This window comes from Cygnus atratus, chromosome 4 (genome assembly GCF_013377495.2).
Source record: "Cygnus atratus isolate AKBS03 ecotype Queensland, Australia chromosome 4, CAtr_DNAZoo_HiC_assembly, whole genome shotgun sequence".
NCBI classification, from domain to species: domain Eukaryota; kingdom Metazoa; phylum Chordata; class Aves; order Anseriformes; family Anatidae; genus Cygnus; species Cygnus atratus.
The window spans coordinates 4,453,258-4,472,709 of NC_066365.1; the positions used below are offsets into that span (position 1 = coordinate 4,453,258).

The window sequence follows — 19,452 nt, forward strand, 5'->3', positions numbered from 1 at the left end:
TCAGCCAAGTCTCTGGACCTTTCTCTGACTGCCTTGTACACACATTCATGAGCATCACATGTGTAATGCATCTGTTTAATGCCTTACATCCAAGCACAAACAATATTCTACATGTTGTAATTTCAAGAAAGTTACAACGCACCATCTTCTTTTTAGGTCCTCCAGGGAAAAGAGGTAAGCGGGGCAGAAGAGGAGAGACTGGTAAGTTTTCACTTTCGTATGATCCATTGCTGTTTGATGTCTGTGTGGTTTTGGGAGGATGCATACCCAGCATGCCTTCATCTTTATTTTTATTGCTTGTGTGCTCTGAAAGAGAGTTCTGAAGCTTCTCTTGTAGAAATTTGTGACCCTTGGCATATACCTGGTGGCCTTCCAGATAGTTATCTGGTCTTGAGTGTCATTACTTTGTAGTCACACTTCATAATGTTTGACGTGGTGCCGTTGGCAACATTACCGGTAATTGTCAAACCATTTCTGTGTCTTCTAAGTCTTGCACAAATCAGAGTAACTCCATGTTAGTCAGCAGCTGGGGGGATACTGTAAGTCAGCATTGCATCAGGCCTCCTTGGTTTGAGACGAACAGTTTGAGAAGGAGAGAAGTATGTTAAGAGTGTCAGTGTTCAGGGAAATAACGTGACAAATAGAGTATTCAGTGTGAGAAAAATTGCTGTTTACTAGAAACAAGTAGCAAGTTAGTTGTTATGTAAATAAGAAAAACATTTGGTGGTTTGTTATCCTGTACCAGGGAGCTGGCTGTTGAGAAATAAAATCCGAGTGTTGGCGTAGAGCTTGAAATTTCATTTGAGACAGCGTTGTGAGATGCTGAGTGCCTCTTCCTGGGAATTGGAACTGTTGATTATGTTGCAGGACTGAGTCTTCAGCGAAGGTGAATTTTCTATAATTGATGCAGGAGAAAATGAGCATTTCTAATCTCCTTGGCTGTATTGTCTGTTTTGCCAGTTAGGGAATTCTTTCAATCGGCTTGGTCTCTGTAAATTTGTTATGTAGCCCTCCTTAATCTTGTAAATGATTATTTATCTGGCTCTTAAAAACTATTTCCATATTTTCCTGCATCACGAAACTGAAACCAAACCCTGCCAAAGGTTAATATAAATCACCTTGATGTTTCCATTCGAGGTTGGAGTAGTATTTACTTCAGAGAAAAGTGCTGTGCTACAGAAGGGAATTTTGTGGTTAAAGATTGTCTTACAGATGATCCTGGCAATTACTTTGCAGTATGCTTGTTGATTCATTTTATGTCTCAAATAAACACACATTAAACTATTAACAAAGGAAATTGATCTTTCTTGTTTAAAAACAGACCTGCAATTTAAAATGCCATTTAAGATTATTTACCAGTATAAAGAAATTGCCTTAGTTACAGGGCAATAAAACTGCATTGTTAAAAACAAAAGGCTATCAATATTAAAAGCAATCTCCAAGTACAGCTGCTGCAGCTTTATACTCCTTTTGCACTTCACTTTATTCAGAAATTAGAGAGAGGCATAAAAGCTAATGAAATGCCATTGATTTGGGAGCTGCAGCTGCTCAACTTAATAAGACTGAAATAGTAGATTTGATTTGTGGCCCTTTGATGATGTTTCCAAGAACTGGTATACAAAAGTCTTTGAGTCTAAATAATTGAAAAAATGTGCAAATATCACTTCATGAAGTGTGACATTTTAACAGGGATTATTTTATATGTGTGCCTTGAGAAAGGAAGGTGATGAAAAGAAAGTTCAGCACTGTCAGGTGGCCACTGAAACCTGCTCTCGTAGGCAAAGTTGGAAGGCTGGAAGATGCTAGTGCACATATGTCTTCACTAGACGCCAAGGTTAAATGCCAAGGGTATTTGGTGCAACTTTGCAGCCAAGCTGTGACGAAATGCCCAACTGTGTGGCTAACTGAAACTAGTGATGTGGTTACATATGCTTTGTGTGGAGTCTGACAAAAGGAGTCATGGTCCATGGCTGGTATTTTTGGCCTGGCATGAAATTGCATGGAAATGGATGGAGAAGCAGCTTGCATAAGATTGCATGACTGTAGCTGAAGAATTTGCTTCCTTGGTAAGTAAGGTAAGAGCATGCATTTGAGCAGTAGCTGTATTTACAAGTTGCAAAGCCCAACCAAACCAAGAGGGACTTGAATGGGAAAATGCATAGTGTATTAGCAACATTGTTCGCTTACGATCCTGAGGCCTTGTGTTTGGATTTGTATATATGTGTCTTTCTTTAAAAACTTCATAAGCTTACGTTGTTTTTTTTTTTTTTTGTCTTTTTTTTTTTTTCCTCCTTCTCTTTCCCCTTTTCCCCCTCCACAGGACCTCCTGTAAGTACAGTGATACATTGTTGGTTCTTCCAGAATCAGGGAGAAATCTATGTTAGATCCTGTTTTGTTATCACCACAATAAACTGATCATGTATCATCAAGAGGGAATTTTGATATTTATACTTACACAGCGTAAACACTCATTATTTTGGAACCAAATAATTTAGTCAGAAAGTTCCATAAGAAAAATGTCTCTAAAACTATAAAGCTTTACATTCAGCGCTCCAGATAGCAGTTTGGACCACAATTCCATGTAAGTACATTATTCTCATTTTGCTTATAACTTGGGAACAAATATTTTGCTACAGGATAAAAATGTGCGAGTGTGTTGTCTGAAGTCCAGACTCAGTTACTCTGCCTTGTACTGGGTAGCAACTTCCTCTGCAGTTGTCACAAACTCTTGGGGTAAAGACTCCTTGCTCTTCAGAGGTACATAGGCTGACAGGCTCATTGTAGTGAAATTGTTACTGAGGCCAGTAAGTCCTTGTGTAAAATGAATATTGAATAAGACTGCTCCATTTAGTAACATAGTTGACTTTCATGCTGCTCTTGTTGGTAAGAAAACAGTTTCTCAGCTTTTTGTTTTGTTTGTTTGTTTTGTAGCATATTCCCAGGGTAGGTCAAAAGTCAGACTTGAAGAACAGGAGTAAACACATGAATCTCAAACATTTGTATTTGTCATGCCATCCATGTTCACCATACGGTATGAAAGTGTCAGCTTGAAAATAGTGAATTAATATGCTGAACTTCTGCTGTGACCTGTTGATTTTAGTGCAAGCTGTATGTACTGAGCAGTGATAATACTTAGCCTTGAAAGATTTTGACCGTATTCTCAGGAGTTCATAGTGGTAAGTTCATTTAACAAGCCATCAACGAAAAGCCAGGCTTAATGCATAATAGTGCAGTCTATTTGAAAGAAACATTGCCTTCCTCAACTTTTTTTGCAGTCTTCCTGTGAAACACAAAGAATAACCATAAATCATGATGCAAGTGGTTTTCCTGTAGCAAGACAACATAGCAGGAGTTCACTATGTGGCTCATTATGAATGTCTTTGACTCTGTAGGTCCCCTTAAAAAAAAAAAAAAAAGTCTAGTTCATGACAATATTAATACAAACCTGAAATAGCTCAGAAGGCTGAATTATTCTTAAAAAGTGTCTGACTTAAAATTCTGAGTCTTATATACAAAACTGCCTTACAGTACTTCATCTTGCCGAAAGTCAGTAAGGTTTTAAGTTGCTACAAGGCATTTTAAAACGTAGTTTCTGTTGCTAATTCATTTTTTGAATCTCATAGACACAGTCTGGCTAGGAGCAACTGTTGCAAACTCAATTCTTGTTTTCACCTGGGATACTGTGGTAATCCTTTTCATTTAAAGTCGCAAATATTTGTATATTCCACACAGCATTCCGTGGAGTTTAGGTGCATGCTGTATTTTCAAAGGGTACTGCAGTGCTCTGTTTATTTTCCTTGTACATGACTACTGAGCATCACGTGTGGGACCAGTCAAAGGCTGGGGCTTTCAGTTTTTTTATGCTCTGCTATAGCATTCTCGAATTTCTTCTTTGGCACCTATGATCTAGCAGTAGCCTATGTATTTATGACCTTACTGCCTAAGCACTAAATCTTTTTTTCTTTAACCACATATTGCCCTTTAGTCTATAGGGGTGATTCTTTTCATAGCAAAGGCAATGTCGTTGAGCATCAGAAGTAGTCAGTAACTTCTTAACTAGAATGTTTCATTTAAAACATATGATTTCCATTGTCAAAGCCCCCTTTTTCAACATGTAGTACCGATTTCATATCTGTTGGCTTGAAATATCATCACTTATCAAGAAATTAATGGATTTGCACTTTTTAATTTGCCAGTAATGTACTCTGCATGCTTGTTATGTCATATGTCATGACTGTGTTCTTAATGTGTGTCATACCATTTCATCTCATTCAACCAGGGTCTACCAGGGCGAAATGGCTATCCGGTAACTCATCATATATTTATGATAGCTTATATTACTCCAAAATTATGTTTCTGTTTTTTGGTTTTGCTTTATTATTGTCAAAAGGACCTTTTTCCTGTTTCTCAGATGCCTACAAAACGTAAGACTTTCCTTAAAATAAAACAAAATCTTTGAGAAATTTTTAAAAAGAACCTCAGTGTTTACAGTGCATAAATGCAATGCACTTCTTGTTTGACATTGTACGTATTTTGTGTTGACTGTCTGCATTCTTGCATACAAAATTAATTTTTCACTAGAATTAAAAAAAATAATAATAATCCTTTAGCAGGATACTGCATCTCAATTTGCCATACTAGAAAGCTGTTCAGCTGGCATATGCAATCTCTAAGTCCTTTCTTTCGATTGTCCTGTTTCTCTTGATTGCTTCCTTCGATGCACTTTGATCAAAATAAAATGCTATTACAGAGGTCTTAGCAGTTGGCTGCATAGTCTCTCAGAGTAATTTTATGATAATATATGCACTTCATTTTTCTGTCAGTTTCGTTCATATCTTTGGGATTTGTTGCCTGAAAATTGTAATATATGAAATAATGCATCTTTCTAAATTCTGTTAACAATATGTTTCATTCAAGTAGTCAGGAGAGCTGACTGTTGTGTCCCACTCAAGAAAAGAATTATGTGCCTGGTGTCATGTGTGTATTAGAAACCAAGTGACAAAATGTGGTAGCAGATTCATTTCAGAGACAATACATATGCGGAACATAGTGACTGGTAAGGCAAGATAATGATCTTACTTTAAGCACTTGATAATATATTATGGAGGGCCCTTCCAAAATGATTTGCCTGTATATTTCAGACAAAAGATTATTTTTTTAGTGAGTTTTAAAAATGTTTCTGTTGGTAGATGTACACTGCTTACCTTGAACAGCTGGAGGTGGAGGACAATTCGAATGTTTTTTTCAGGGCATCTTCTGTAATTGCAGAGTTTACTGAGAAATGTTACCAATGAAATATCATCCAATGCATATCTTTACTATTATGAGTAGTTGCAAATCAGCTGGTGAGGAATTAATCACTAGTAGTAAGAAACCTGCTTGAATGCAATGAAACCATTATTAGGTTTCAGAATGCTTATTCCAATTTCACTTATAGTGCTTAATATGAGTGTGTGTGTGTTTGGGAGAAGATGGAGTTAAAAGCTTTACAAAAAAAAACTTATTTTCTCATCATCTAGCTGTGAACTTTGTATACAGAGATTTGGATTTATAGGAAGAAAGACCCACGGTGACAACAAACCAGCCCTTATTTTGCGGCTTCTATGGAAATTAAATATTTTTGGAGTTCTGTGTTCCAGCTAATGACCTTAAAGCACAGGGTGAAGGTTATGTTGTGCAATGCATGAAAGCCTCATAGACATCTTGGCAAGTTTAGAAAATGAGTGAATGCATCAGTGATGGACTCATGCATGTTTTGAAGGCTCCACGCGGACAGCCTGAAAATATTATTTTCTTCAAAGCCTGAAGGCCCAGTGCTTTGTCCATGGTCCAGCTGTTTTCTTGGAGAGGTTTGCTGTGGGATCTGAAGACAATAAAGGCACTTGAAAGCAGTGTTACTGAAATTACTGGTTCTAAAAGTGGCATTGTTATGGGCAAACTTCAGTGCGAATGCGTTTCTCTGCATGCATGCAGCCATCTATGCGTGCACATGCAAATGTGTGCCTTTGGTAGTGCTTAGCACTCATCAAATGCTACTTCTTCCTGCTTGAAAATGACTGGGAATAGAATTTGGCTTAGCTTCTTGTTCATTGTCCTTGGCTGGCTGTTCAGACACTTTCAGTTGCAGCCATGTCGTCCTGCTTTGAATGGGAAATACGTAACAGCAAGTGTGATGCTTTTTAAAGGTACTTGTACAGTCTTTAGACCTCTATGAAAAGGCTATTAGAGTTTAAAGTTATTTCTCTAGACTCCTATTTAAGTCCCATAGAAACCTTATTGCTTTAATCTTTATTAGATTTTCTAGGGTATTCTGTGAGGATAGTAAGGTATATCTGCCACATGTAAACTGGGAAAGCTCTCTGCTCAGTAGGTAAAAATATGTCGTTGCAATGTCACAAAACCTAGCAGCTGTTTTCTCCAAGACTTAAGTTTTCAGTGTCTTCATTCATTTTAATTCTGAAGGTACCTTAAGACATAGTAACAATAACAGTGAAAGGAATTCCAGTGAGAAATCCAAGTTCCTGGGAAGATATGATATCATAAGTCAAGAACATAAGCTGGACTTACTGCTGATGTGTAACACACTTATCAAGGGGTTTATAAGACTATGATTAATTAGTTATTTTGTAAGGCTCCACCAAAACTATAAAAGCTGTATAGTGCTATGGCTCCTTTTATCCTTGTTAAGAGCTTTGTATAACAAATAGAGTGATCAAATTCAGTTATAACTCTTTCTACTTCTGTTTGAAGTTGAAATAAACTATCATAACTTCTTAAGTAAAAGAGAACTAGAAAAATGTGTAAATATAAGAATAAGAACATGGGCATTTTTTGCAGTGTTGTTGCAGACAGTCTCACTTGAGAAATAGTAATGCTGGAACTTGTGATAATAATAATAAAATAATACAGCTGCCTGGGACTGGAGTGAAGAGACAAAATACACAAACCCTGTGGTGTGGGAAGAAGAATCTTGCGAGCTGGTTGGATGAGTAGAAGTTACTGTTTTTCCACTGAAAAATTGAAGTGGACTGAGAAAATTTTCCCTACCTCTTCTCCCAAGTTGAATTTCAGATCAAGTTAAATATCCAGGTAAATCATCCTCAAAATTGCTGCATTTTGGTACAGATGCACTATCTTCAGATTTCAGAATGAAGTGTCAGAATATGACAGTGCTTATAGAATTGCTTCATAAAAGAAGGGGTCAGTGAAATTTCTCCTACATCTTTCCATGATAACAGGCTGTAGAGCAGCTGATACACTTACAAGACTTTAGGACCTGTGGAGAGTTTTGTCTGCTCCAGGTGACTGTGTGCTTTGCATTAATTCCCATTTTTCTCAATCTTTGTTGACTTTAGTAGCGGAAAATGCCTTAAACATCATGCATCTGAGTTTTGTACCTGTCAAGATAGTGTCTCAATATACCATAAGACAAGCAGTATCAAGATCTGTAGAGAACTTCAGATTGCTGTTAGAAGTCTCTGACTCCTGTTCTGACAAAGAACGCTCCAGGAAAAAAAGAGAAGGGCTGTAAATGGTTTTGAGTATGAAGAAATAAGCTTTGTATGGAAGAATGTGAAAACTGCTGTTGTGTGAAATTGGAAAAATGTGTTTTATTGTTTTGCTGTATTCCTTTGTCTTTGTCAGTACTTCTTATTTCATTGTTTCTGCTGCTTCTCCAGGTAGAGAGAGACTGAGGCTGTGTAGGCAAGTGTGCAGTAAGTAGTAGTGTAGCATGAGCCCTTTCTTCTTCCTTCCTCCATTCTTGCTGTTATATTATGAAACTCTAATGTAATTATACATAATAAATTTCCTGGACAGCTTGGGAAGAGCACCGTTGTGAAGGGCAAAGCATTGAGCTTTCATTCTTTCTATTCTGTGCAGTGACCAGGCAAGGCTATGTTTGAGGGCTCTTTTGTATTTGCCTGCATCAAATAACTATAAGATCTGGCTCTGGTCTTCCACCTGTTTATTTTTAAGAAGCATAAAGCCAAACCAAATAGATACGCTGATGGTATTTTTTTTCCTAGCATAAGAAGTAGCGTACAATTGATGCATGAAGTTTTCTAATCAGGGTGTTCTGTCAGATGCCTGCTTTTCCAGTTTCTTTCTTCCTTATTAGCATTGCTAAAGAAACAAACAAAAAAGACTTATATGGCAAGACTTATTTTCTCTCATTTAACAGATTTAATGTGCAAGTCTATCAAAAAGAAAGTGGTAGGAGTCGGCTGGGCTTTTTGTGTCAGTTCAGGTTTATCTAATAGCCTTTATTCTGTTATTTTTTAGTGTAAATAAAACATATGGTATATAAAGTTAATTCCACCCAAAAGCAAGTTTTTAAAACTTCAGTACTCTGGCAGCTCTACAGCTCTGGCATTGCAGTAAAATGAACATAACTGAAAGAATCAAAAGAGAAGAAATCTGAGAATTTTTCAACTGTGATTAAGCTCAGCCTATGGAAGTCTTAAGCATCTCTACAACAGCTGTGGTATTTCCAGTAGCTGGTCAGGGCTCTTCTTTTTCAGTTGCAGTGCAATATAAATGTCTAAGCTCAAGTATTTGCTTTGTCAGTTCCTGACCTTCCCCTGAGGATTTGACCCGGTGATCCCACAGAAGCTTCTGTCTCTCTTTTACAACATTTCTTCTTCTCAACAGGTGTCTTTGTAGACCACCTTTTATTTTTGGCATTTGACCAAAATAAGGTCTTAAAAGCATATACCAGCAAAATTTTGCAATAAATTTCAGGTTTGGTAGATAAATATTTATAACTATTTTGGGTTTCAGAAGACTTCTTTATTTTTTAAATACATAGAAAATTCAAAACATCTGGAATCTGAGGAGTTTCTTTGTACTCAGTGATTTCAGTATGTGTTCTCAGTTCTGTGTAATTTATCCTTCTTTTTTAGTCCTGACAGTAGTGATTGGCTTGGAAATCATGAAATTTTCAGTTGACCCATCTGCCTGCTTGTTCTGAGTTCAGGGAATGCTCTGCTTCCTTCAGAAAGGTACAGATGGTCAGCTGTCCATCTCTGAAGGTTGCTGGGTTTGCCAATTTCTAATAAAGAGCCATGTACTCACTCCTTGCCCAAAAATGAGTTGTTCCCAAAAGTTGCCAGCTGATGCCAGTGCTTTAGATTCAGCAGAAAATGAGTGACTACTCAGTATAAATTACTAAGTATAAACTAATTCCTTAGAGCTCTTTTTCTTCTTTCTCATAACCACTTTCCATTAATACATTCATTACAGCAGATCAGAACTCTAAATTTTCTTGCTGTGCTCATCAAAACTCTGCATATGAGCCATTCAGTAGAGTGACCAAACTTTGAACATCCAAAAACATGCTTTGGTCCATCTTAAGTGTAATACCAACATCACAGCCAGTCCCTAGTTTTCTTTGTAGGACTTACACAACTGCCACAACCCTGCCACAGAAGCTTGGAAGAGGAGCTAGGTTTCTCTATTCCAATCAGGCCACGAACCCCAAGAGTTGGGGCTGGGGAGATTCGACATTCAGTTCCACTCCAATGGATGGAGATAAGCCAGTTTTCTATGGCTGTAGGTGAAGGAGGCTTTCAGCCTTTTCCATGGATACATCTGTCAAGTTCAACACTCAATGGTAGCTATTGCAGCATACCAGTGTGGCCTTTTTCAAGCCATACCTGTGTTATATGATGTGAGCCCTGAGCAAAGGTTATCTGAGTACAAACTTTACCTTGATATTGAATCATAGGTATGGTCATAATTGCAGTTTTTAAGCTGTAGTCTCAAAAATTACATTCTGGCACTGTTAATATTCAGATATGTGTGGGATAAAGTTAACCCTGGGGAAAAAAGTGGGTTAGACCTTTCCTGCTTGCAGTTGTTGCCATCCTGTAGTATCTGTTAATAGACCTACAATGGCAAGTTGTGTCAACCTGTCTGTTCCTAAAAAACTTCTGTGACACCTCAAAAATCTTCATAACAGTCATAACACAGTGAATCAGAATTTCTCAACAATGCAATACCCTAGCAACAGTTATAATGTTCCCCCAAATACTCTTCAGTTTAAACAGGCACAATAGACATTTGCTGTGAAGCAGGTTAATGATGAGTATTCTGTGCTATGTGGAATGCTATAAGAATTTGTTAGGTTTTTCTTTCTTTTTTTTTTTTTTTTTGAAAAGTACTGCAGCGAGGATGTAGTAAATAAACGCCCAGTTTTGCTTACAAATTTTTGGACTGTCTCTAAATTCACATGGCTGCTTGCACAGTAACTGTAGCCTTTCTAATGAGGTCACATTAATACCAATAATGTTTTTTATGAGCTTTGAATCTATGAATCATATATAATACAGTTCATCAGTTTATTTATATGCTGATTTTTTTGCACCAATGTGAGATAATCATTACAATTTCTTTGAACAGAAAGGTCTGAGATATTTTAAAGTCACAGTTTCTATTAATTGTGTCACAGATGATTGAAGCTACACATCAGCACACGTTTATTAGCTTGTTGCAGCCTGATTGCCATTTTGAATGAACCATGGGCTGAATCCTTTGATCTGTAACATCCATGTAATGCTTAGTGCATAAATAAGAAAATGCAGTGTTTATTCCAGCAGCTCACTGGAGGATGCAGAGTGCCCCAAGTTATTCTATACTGGTTACTGTGATCACTGAGTAACTACTGACTCGTGGAAAAAACAACAGTGAAAAACAAAAAACAAAAAAAAAAGAGGAGGTTTCTATGCTTTCCCTCATTTGTAGTTCCAAAAAGAGAGGTGACATAGATGAGTCAAAGTAGAAACTTCACGTGATGACTTTAGAAAATGATTTGGGCTGCAATAAATGCCTGCCCACATAGTATGTTCTGATTTAAATTAATTTCTAAAATATTTTCTACATAACATTATAAATAAGGTTGTAAAAATTAATAGAATAAAATAACATGATAATAGGTTTCTTGATGCATCATTACTAATATGGACAATTGTTACTACATGCTGGATTCTCCAAGAATCTGTCTCAGATGCATGGACAGAGAACTAAAATCTTGAAAAATCCACATCTCTTCATGGCATTTTGTAGATGTCAACATGAATTGAGCATGATAACACTAGTATAAAGTAGGTTTCTGTGAATCATTATAGAGTTTAGGTTCACAGCTAATGTCAATTCTAAATGATAAAACCCCATATATCTATCAGGTAAACTCAGGTTTATAGCTGATGGCAGATAGATAGGTGTAATTTAACAACTAAATGCCTTTTTCAGTATTTTCTTTCATAGCTTTAAATTTAGCCTCACTTTTGTAATTAAGTTTGTATAAATAGGGAAAGGAATTAAACTGGTTTGTCAGTTATTTGACAGTAAAGATATATTTCTGGTCTCTCTAGTCTACGCCACTGGCTTCAGTTTAGCAGCTAAGCAGGTGGCATGTAGAAGGCTGTAGTTCGGATTTTTCATGTCCATGCTTTGGCAGACATAATGCTTGAACTGTACCTAAGATCATTCATTCTTGCCTTTCTTTGGGAATCCTGCTTGAAATTTCCCAGTCATTTCCTTGCAACACACGTTGCAAATCTCCAGTGTAATGGAAATAGCTTTACTTATGAAACAAATTACCTTTGAGCAAAATTATGCATTCCAAATGTTTTCCCAGCATATGCATGGATAGATATTGTAGCTCTGGGCCTCATTTCTCAAATAGTATTTGTGACAATCGCATGCAGATAGACAGTGAATAACCAGTAATAGTTAAAGGTGCCTCTTGCAATTTGCCTGAACTGTCCAGTTTCTCACAAGTTTTGAGATTCAAAGGAAATGTAAAATCGCAGTAGAAATCCTGTATTTAATTACTGTTTATTTCTATCACAAATGGAAAGAGAAATCCCAAACTGTCATAAGATTCTTAAGTCAACAATTCATTCATCTTGAAGCAGAGTTGCAAATATGACACATGACTTTCCTTAACACTGGATCTTTCATTTGGCCCTCTAATATAGCTGAAAGATATCTGTCACTTTACTACCCATATAGCTCCCAGATGAATATGCTTATGGGGGAGTTTGTGCATTTTCAATCCAAATTGAGGCCAAGGGCTGTAATATTCCTTTGAAGAAACTTGTTCCTAAGTCACTAGCCTAGATGGTTTTATTCCCAGATTTCCAGAAAATGCGTGGTGGAAGTGCTCTCTCAAAGCCTGGTTGCACACCTGCTTCCCTCTGCAGCCAGGTTTCAGGTCCTGTTTATGACAGAGGCCCCACAAGCAGGGAACATCTGGAGCAGACAGGCACCTGAGCTGTTTGTCCTCAAAAAGCCGAGTGAGGAACTTTCTCCCCATTAGGAACCAAAAGGTTTTTTCACATACCTGCAGTGGGCCACACACTGCTTAGCATCATCCAGTGATTTCACCAAAAATAGTTTGGGCTAGCATTTATCATGATAATAGGATCTCAGCCCCGTGTTTTCATGCTTCTTTTTTAATGTTAGAAGTTAGGTGGTAGAACAAAGCCTTAAAGTACTTCTCTGCTCCCGGGGATCTGTTAGTATGGGCGTGTTTAATGCACACTTTGCCTCTTGCACCACAAGAGAAATACTAGGGTGTTATTTGGACTGCCTTTGTTTTCCTGTTTGAAAAGATGAGTTCTCAGCTATGTGCGTGCATACCAAACTCAAGATTAGTTAAAGCAGTTACATTTTTGAAAGCAAACATGCTTGTCTGTTAGGAAAGATTTATACAAGCAGTATGGAATGTCTATTGGAAGTTTTTTCCATGACTGTAGGATACAGATAATAAATCACCCTCACAAAATGGTGGTGGATTTTTCTTTTCTTCTTCTTTTTTTTTTTTTTTTCTTCTTCTTTGGCTTAAGGTAAAGCAATTAACATTATTTTTGCTAATACTAAGATCTACAAAGTACTGAATCTAGAAGAAAATCATTGAGTTAAGAGCACTTTAGGTTTATTTGGTACAAATTCATAGCAGTTATTCCCATGATAACTGAGAGGAATTTAACCCTTTGCCTCACAAAAGGAGCATACTGAAAAACAACCATATGTACATGAGCACTCATCAGCTGAAAGTAATATTAAGTTTTTAATGTAGAAATCTGCTCCTTTTATGTGGTATTTGTACTACAATAAACTGCTGTTTACTTATGGTTGATGAGGCTGGAATTCTTAGCAAATGAAGTAAAACCAGGAAAAAATTGGAAATTGATAAAAAGCCATGCTATTCTTTCTGTAACGGTTTCTCTCTTTACCAGATTGCAACTAAGATAAGCAATGGTAAGGATAGATTATTCTACTTTTGTTCATGTTGAACAGCACTTACCCAACAAGCAATCACAGAAATAAATGTGAGGGCAAAGTGGATTTGGGACCTTGCAGAGAAAAACACAGAAGACAAATTGCAGGTGTGAAGGAAGTGCTTTATTTATCAGCACACAGATTTTTTTGAAACAAGTTTTGTCACTATACTGGAGCTTAAAGGTTTATATATATATATAAATATATATATTTTTTCAGTGGTATTTGATATGTATACTGAGTTTTTGGCCTACAGCAACTGGAGTGATTTGAGTTTGCTACTCATAATTTGTTTCAGAAAGCTTTGTTAGCAATGGTGCAGTTTTTGAGTGTGAAGGTTGAAAGCATGGATTACAGAATGCTCCAAAAGCACCAAGAGTAACTAACTTACAGCACTTTATTAACTTTTGTTGTGCATAATATAGGATTTGCATTCCAAGTCAATGTGAAAGTCCAAGTGCAGATTCCCCCTTCCTCTCCCCCCCCTCCCTTTTTTGCCTTTTTAATAGGAAAACTTGAGTGAGGTTTGTGTTTTTCATTCAGGTAGCCTGACTGATTAGCTGTCCTTCAGTATACCTCAAAAGAGGAAATGATCTCAACATTTCCACTTCCAGCTGTGTGGATCAATTATCCTGACTTTTTATCCATTCTGCAAACGATAGGAGATCTCTCATTTTAGCTCTCTGCCCTTAAGGTATCTAAAGTATAATCTGGTATTGCCATCACATACAAATTGTTTCTCCCTAAATGGGAATGCAAAGAAACTCATTTTTGTTCTTCATGCTGTCACCAGCTTCTGCAAGAATCCTTTTATAAGCTTGAAATCCAGTTATGTCAAAAGAAAGTAATGAAAATATTTTATTTGGATGTGTTCATGTGTGTCATCCACAAAACTTAAAAGCATAGTCTAGAGATTGTAAGAACAAATGAAATAACGAAATTGATAAATGTTTTAGGATTTTAGGAGCTGTTTCACTGAACTGTATTCTGTCTTTGAATTCACTAGTTGAGCTCTACTAAACTTCAATTTCAGTTGTGTAGTTGGACTGAAATTAGGAAACAGGTAAGAAGACTGATTTGCTGGAAAATGGCTCAAAAAAGCATAGGTGTGAAATACTTGGATTTGGAAGTTTTTCTTGGTTTGGGATGAGTAGCCCATGTTCTATGTCATGCATTGATCTGATTTCAGCACCTTTCTTTTCTTGGCTAAATGTTTTGTTGGCTGATTTTGCTCATTTCTGTTTGCGTAGCAGTTGTCAAGGAAGAAGAAAAAACTTCTTTCTAACTGCATGGTTGGGACACTGGTACCACTTTGAGTTGAAGGGTGATTTCAGGATAAAAGTAGAGAAATTTCTATTTGTTTCTAGATGGGGTAGCTGCAAGAAGCGGAAGTATAATTATGGAGAAATTCAGTATCTTCCCCTAAATATCTTAAGGGTGAAGACAGGCACCAACTTGGTTTTGGAAGATTTTGTGGAGATATGCTTTTGTTCTCCCGTGTCCAAAAAAATATTAATAATAATTAAAAAATCAGCTGCTTTTCATATAAATTTCAAAAAACACAAACTGAATTTGCCATAAAAGAAAAGGAATTGGCAGGAGAAGTTTGGAAGTTGAACCTGTATAGCTTTTCACCTAAAAAAGAGAAAAGAACTGCAGGAGAAGTTTGGAAGTTGAACCTGTATAGCTTTTCACCTAAAAAAGAGAAAAGAACTGCAGGAGAAGTTTGGAATTTGGACCTGTATAGCTTTTCACCTAAAAAAGAGAAAAGAACTGCAGAAGAAGTTTGAAGCAGTATTACTTCTGAGTCTCCGAATTAATATGACAGGATTCTTCCAGCATCTGCTCACTAGCCTCTTATCAAGCCAGCTACAAGCAACCCCAAAATCCTTTTAGGACTGGAAAATCCATCATTTTCCCCCTCTTTAACCCCTTTGAGTGAAGTATTGGAAAGAAAAAGTTCTTGACTTTTCCCATGTTTTCTTGAGTTTAGTCTTGTAAAAATTCTGGCACCAATAGAAAGGTTATTCCATCTCAAATATAATCTCCTTCATTATCTCATGATCTTTCAAATGTTGGACTTTGTTTAAAGTGAAATGCCCAGAGTCTTGCATGAAAGGCCATTAGGACTATCTGAGGTCAGTGGGACAGAACAGTAAGGCAATAAGTGAGGTAGCCCTTAGCTTCCCAGTGACAATAATAAGCAGTAAATGCACAGATTTACAAATAAAGATGTTGTGTGCTTGTCTGAGCACTTTATATGCTTTGTTGTGGTTAATTATTTTGTTTTCATGGGCACCATAATAAATGTTCCTTCTGGAAACCAGTTTTGGTACTGATCGTGGTAAGATCTATGGGATTTTTTTTTTCTTCAAGGACTAGAAATAATTCTTAAGGTGCAGATCCTTTCATTGCTACATCCCACTTTTCTTGTTAAACTGGGGAAATAGAAGAGGTGGTACATCATTAAAAACTGTATGGGGAAACACTTCAGGAAGAAAGAATGAAAAAGGTTGTAGCACAGCACTGCATTCTGCTTTATTTCCTGGAATGAAATAATCCCCTTAAGTATGTTTTAGATAGTTTTTCCATAATGTTTTGTGCTTTCTGAGGATGTATGGGTTCCAAAGCATTTTGTGGGGGACAGAATTGAATGCAGCATTACCAACTTTTAAGGAATAATTTAGGCTATAGTATGCTTAAAACAACAGTAGTGGGTTTAAACTAGCCGCCCATATATTTGTGCCTTTTAAGTCTGATAGGTACATGACACAAGTATCTGAATGGTCTTGCATGTGCAGAATTTTATTTTCTGGTGTCTGAGCACATGTGGCAGTGCACAGCTGAAAACACCTGCTTCTGAGTTAAAGTTTATACACAGTGCATCTGTGCAGGTTTTTCGTATGTTGTATCCAGATGGAAATGCTGCATCTAGTGCACCGGTCTGAATGTTGGTGTTTTGGTTATCCTCAAACTGTTCAAACAGCTTTCTTCAGAACACGATAGCCACAGGAAAGAGATTGTAGGATTTTTATTTTATTTTTATTTTTAATCTAAAGGTCTATTTATAACCCTTGGCTTTTTGTTTTCTTCTTTTAAAACCATTGTAACTGTTCTGTTATGGAGATATATCTGCTCTGATTGATCTCCTTTCTTGTAAGTCAGAAAGGAAGAATCTCTATGGCATCTATATCTTTTTCTGAATTCTCTGGAAGCCGCATCTAAAATATGTACCTCTTTACGTGGATAAAAGGAGCATGACACTTAGATTCCTTGTATCCCAATGGAGCACAAATTAACTAGGGTACCTGCTCTTGAGTTTTGTTGATGTTCCAAAGGTGATGGTTTCACTAAGAGAGGGTCAAAAATCAGCCTATAAACGTTATGTCTCTGTGGTGTTGCATTACTTGCCAGAAGACTGTGTTTTTAATTTTACTTTATGGTCCCCATTCTCCCTAAAATAAAAGATTTTTAGAAACCGAAGAAAGAGATTGACTGAAAGAAGTGAACTGATTTTTTTTCTGTTATTCTGTAAAGCCATCAAAACAGGCATCAAAAAAGATTGTTCTTTAGGAGGGTTCCAATGAGTAAATGGATTTACTTCCATGGTGGTGTGGGGAGACAGGGATTCTTCAGAATTATTCCAGGAGAATGAAAATCTAATTTATCAAAGTCATCATGCCACAGCTGTTACAACAATCTATCTCCTGCTGAATGCCAGCCAACTAATTTTTGAGAAGTGATATTTTTCACAGTTTATTGTTTTCTCATCAACATGGCACCAACCACATCAAATATTTTCACACAATGTCATTGGCATTGATGAATTAGCCATATGCTTTCTATTTACGGATACAGGAGTTTCAATTTCTTTGGGAGAAACAAGAACTGTTGGGTAAAAGGTAGGATATATCTCTCTGTTCTGTATATAAGTTCTCATTGTTCAATTACCTGTTAAGCTATGCTGGAATTCAGTAGCATAATGAAGTATTTTTGTGGATGTATGTAGTTCTGGAACCCTTCACAAGACTGTTTTTAAACACTTTAAGGCCACATTTTTTAATTCTGTTCCTTTTTATTTATTTGTTTTTTAAACAGCAGGCAGTTACAATATGCCACGATAAATCGAACGCTGTCTGCCTACAGTCTTTTAGAAGAGTTTGTTCCAACTTAGGTCTGCTCAGTTTTTTCATGTATTTTTGCATATATATTTCAGCAGGAAGGGCAGTCATATACTCAAAAATGCATCTGCACCACAAGAAACTGCCTATCAGATTTCCTGCAGAAACTAAAAAAATGAACAGCATCTCGGCAATTATTTTTCAGCTGTGAAATGTGCTTTTGAAAAGCTGTGACTATAATTTTTCTTGCATAGAATTTTTCGTACTCCTGTATTGTTACCATATGTGGTGCTTTTTTTTGTAGTTAAGCCACTCAGTGAATAGCCAAACTCTGAACAATTTTTCTTTCTCCAGATTGCTGACTTTTAGATATAATCAGCCCTTCTTATAATTGCAAAGGAGTCATTAGAGCGTTCAGACTGCGTGCAGGTCTCTAGGCTAGGAGTCTTGTAATCTAGAGTGATGTCTCTCCGAGAAAAGGTTTTGGAGACTGTATCTAGCAATTCTGGTTAATTTTGGATTCTTTAAAACTGTCCTTCATCATCCATCATCTTCAGTTACTGATTATTTCCATTGTCTAATTTGGGTTAATCTGGACTTTAGAGCCACTTCATGAAATCCATTTCTTTAGGTCACATGTCCTTATGTTTCTTGAAATTCAAAGACAAATGTGAAAAATATTTTCTTTCCAGTAAGAAGAATAGCCAAGTAAGTGTAAGATCCCTGCCAGTTCTGCATGGCAGTTTCCTATTAGCGTTAGATTATTGCTTTACATATGTATGCTGCATATTTCTCTATATTGAAGGCACAGCACTAGGCAGGTGTTTTAAAATGGAAATTGGAATAAATTCTGATTACCTTTATGTTCATGGACTGAAATCTTAGTGTTGAGAGCCTAGTTTGTGCACAGTGTGGCTTTTCTGGCTGGTGGAAGTGTAGTCTGGAGCCTTATTCGTGGTGCTGCTGTTCTTCATTCTCCAGGTTTTATCAGCTCCTTGCTTCTGAGTCTCTTCTGTGCTTGCAGGGTATACTTTTAGTTCCTTGTTGGCTTGATAAAGGCAATTTTGTAGGAGAGAATTAATGTGGTTTACACCAACATGCAAAATTTCTGGAAATACAAGATTAGGCTATTCAGGATTAAACAATGCACTTTTCTTTAACAACGTAGTTTTTCCATTGAAATAAAAATAAAGTATGCTGTCTGGGGGTGTTCAATTCAAATCTCAAATAATTTTGTATTGGTGTTTCGAATGGGTCTAGGAGAAGCAGGATGTTGTTTCTCAAGGCTGAAAGAGGTAGAGGCTCTGGCAGTTGACACGGAACCTGTAAGGTTCTGGATAATAAGATCAAGCAGCCTAACTGCTGTGAACTTTTTCTTTTAAATCTTTTAAAACTATAAACAAACTCCTGCCTTGAAATACATTTACTTACTTTGCAATCTCCAGGTGCTGATCCACCTTGCTGACTTTTGTCTCAAGTAGTAGCTAATAGAAACTGCTTGAGGGAAGGATTCAGGAAATTCTGTAATGGACTTGAAATAGCCTTGTAGTGCTCTTGTCAGTAGTTTTTGCTTTTGGGGATAAGGGGGTTTTAGACAGAAGGTTCAACTCTTTTGTACTCTCATTGTTCATTGTTCTCTTCTCACAGTAAAGTTTCTTCCAGCACAAGTGATCTGGATTATTTGCTTTTATCAGTAATGTTCTGATTGCTGGCCAGACTTGTTGCAGGTTGATTTAATGCACTTTTTTCTCCCAGGGTTGGGACAAGTTATTTCTTTACCTGAACTTTTCACTCTCACTGCTCTTGAGAGCAATCACTTCCAGTCATCGAAAAAGAAACAATAATGTTTCATTAGTCAAAGAAATTTAGCAAGTTGAACAGCTCATCCTACTTTTTGCCCACAGAAGCTCTAAAACAAAGTTTCATTGAAGAGAAATCTCATCAGACTTGCTAGGGAATTATATTACAGCATCTAGTTAAAGCCAGCCTTGCTAAACCTGTAACTAACGAAAGAGTAGAAGGGCATGGGGCAGAAATAGTGGCT

General features: G+C 36.9%; 1 protein-coding gene across 1 annotated transcript in view; it reads left to right on the forward strand.

The window, feature by feature from the left end:
- COL25A1 (collagen type XXV alpha 1 chain) overlaps nucleotides 1-19,452 on the forward strand; it is a 301,264-nt gene that overhangs the window by 153,086 nt on the left and 128,726 nt on the right. The window contains exons 3-4 of the mRNA XM_035543627.1: nucleotides 157-201; nucleotides 2,321-2,328. Coding sequence (XP_035399520.1) covers nucleotides 157-201; nucleotides 2,321-2,328 — 53 coding nt within the window. The remainder of the gene's footprint in view (nucleotides 1-156; nucleotides 202-2,320; nucleotides 2,329-19,452) is intronic.